We start from the raw sequence: 1,239 nt of genomic DNA, 5'->3' as shown, positions 1-1,239 counted from the left end.
TCCTGCCGGGGCAGGCACAGAGCTGCCGGTGCCTTTTTCCCTCGACCCGGCTATCGGCACATCTCGCTGCCTTCCTCGAGCGCCACCGCCTCCGCTCGGCTCCAGCGGCTCGTCGCGCCTCCAGGAAAGCGGGAGAGGAGGCTCCGGGGGGAGCCCGGAGAAAGCCCAATAAACTTCCAATAAACTTCCCGAGAAAGCCCAGCGGCTGGCAGGGGAGCCGGCAAGAGCCGTGGCAGCTGATGTCGCCACTCCGACCCGACCCTGGTTCTGAATCGTGCTCCRAGCAGGCAGCGAAAGCCCCTCTCTGAGGCCCGGGAGGAGAGACGAGCGGCCGGCGCAGCAAGCGGAGCGCGGTGGGAGAGGAGGGGGCTCCCGGGAGCGCCGCGGCAGAGCCGGCCTGCGCCCACGCTGCACTCCCGCTTGCATCCTCCTCACCGCTTTTGCACCCGAGCCCTGGCTCTGCTGGGTGGGTGGCATGTCCCACGGCACGGGGAACACGGGCCAGGCTGGCAAACCTTGCCCGGGAGATGAGGACGGCGGAGACAGAGCGTGCTCGCCGCGATGGCGGCGCTGGGGACCCCAACCGGAGCGGTGCGGCGGCAAGGAAGGGGAACAGGGATTCCCGCCCGGGCTCCCTGCTTTAGTGCCCGCCGCCTCCTCTCCTCCTGGAGCGGCTCCCACCCTCTGGCCCCAGTCCCGCCGGGAAGGGCAGGACTTACCCCAGAGGAGCACAGCCACGCTCCTCACCATCCCGGCCGGGTCTCGCTCGCGTGGCGAGCAGCTGACACAGAGCAACCTCCCCTTTGCATAACTGCTATTTGGAGAAAAGGGGAAGGAAATGGCTTGCGCTTCCCCCCCAGAGCATTTCCCCCCTCCTCAAAGGCCGGGACAACACAGCCGCCGGCACCCAGGGGCTCAGGACGGGCGCTTCTGGGTGCTGGGTGCCTGCCGGCACCCAACCGGTGCGGAGATGTGGTTGGCAGCGGCAGGGGGCCGGGTGCTGGGGTCTGCCCGCCCGTGGCCAGCACAGAGCCAAGGGGCAACGGGTGCCGAGCGCAGGACTGAGTCCGACATCGGGCTCGAAGCTGCTAATCCCCTCCCCGGGCCGGGCAGCCGGGCGAAACGGTCTCTGAGTGATGCAGAACTTCTTCGAAAAGCTCCCAGCACCGGCTCTGCTGGGCCGCGCGTGGCGAGCGCAGCACATCCTGGGTCGCACATGTGCGTGCTACGCCTGTGTCC

At 68.8% G+C, this 1,239-nt stretch overlaps 1 protein-coding gene across 2 annotated transcripts in view; it reads right to left on the bottom strand.

Moving 5' to 3' along the window:
• The window catches only part of LOC112972484 (Fc receptor-like protein 3), a 5,987-nt gene extending 5,189 nt beyond the window's left edge, over positions 1 to 798 (bottom strand). For both annotated transcript variants that reach the window (XM_026079076.1, XM_026079077.1), the window contains exon 1: positions 720 to 798. In XM_026079076.1, coding sequence (XP_025934861.1) covers positions 720 to 750 — 31 coding nt within the window. In that variant the 5' untranslated portion in view covers positions 751 to 798. The remainder of the gene's footprint in view (positions 1 to 719) is intronic.
• Between the last annotated feature and the right edge of the window lie 441 nt (positions 799 to 1,239).

The sequence above is a fragment of the Apteryx rowi genome, unplaced genomic scaffold (assembly GCF_003343035.1).
Source record: "Apteryx rowi isolate R43461 unplaced genomic scaffold, aptRow1 scaffold_492, whole genome shotgun sequence".
In the NCBI taxonomy this organism is placed as follows: domain Eukaryota; kingdom Metazoa; phylum Chordata; class Aves; order Apterygiformes; family Apterygidae; genus Apteryx; species Apteryx rowi.
This window is presented reverse-complemented; position numbering and strand designations above follow the sequence as displayed.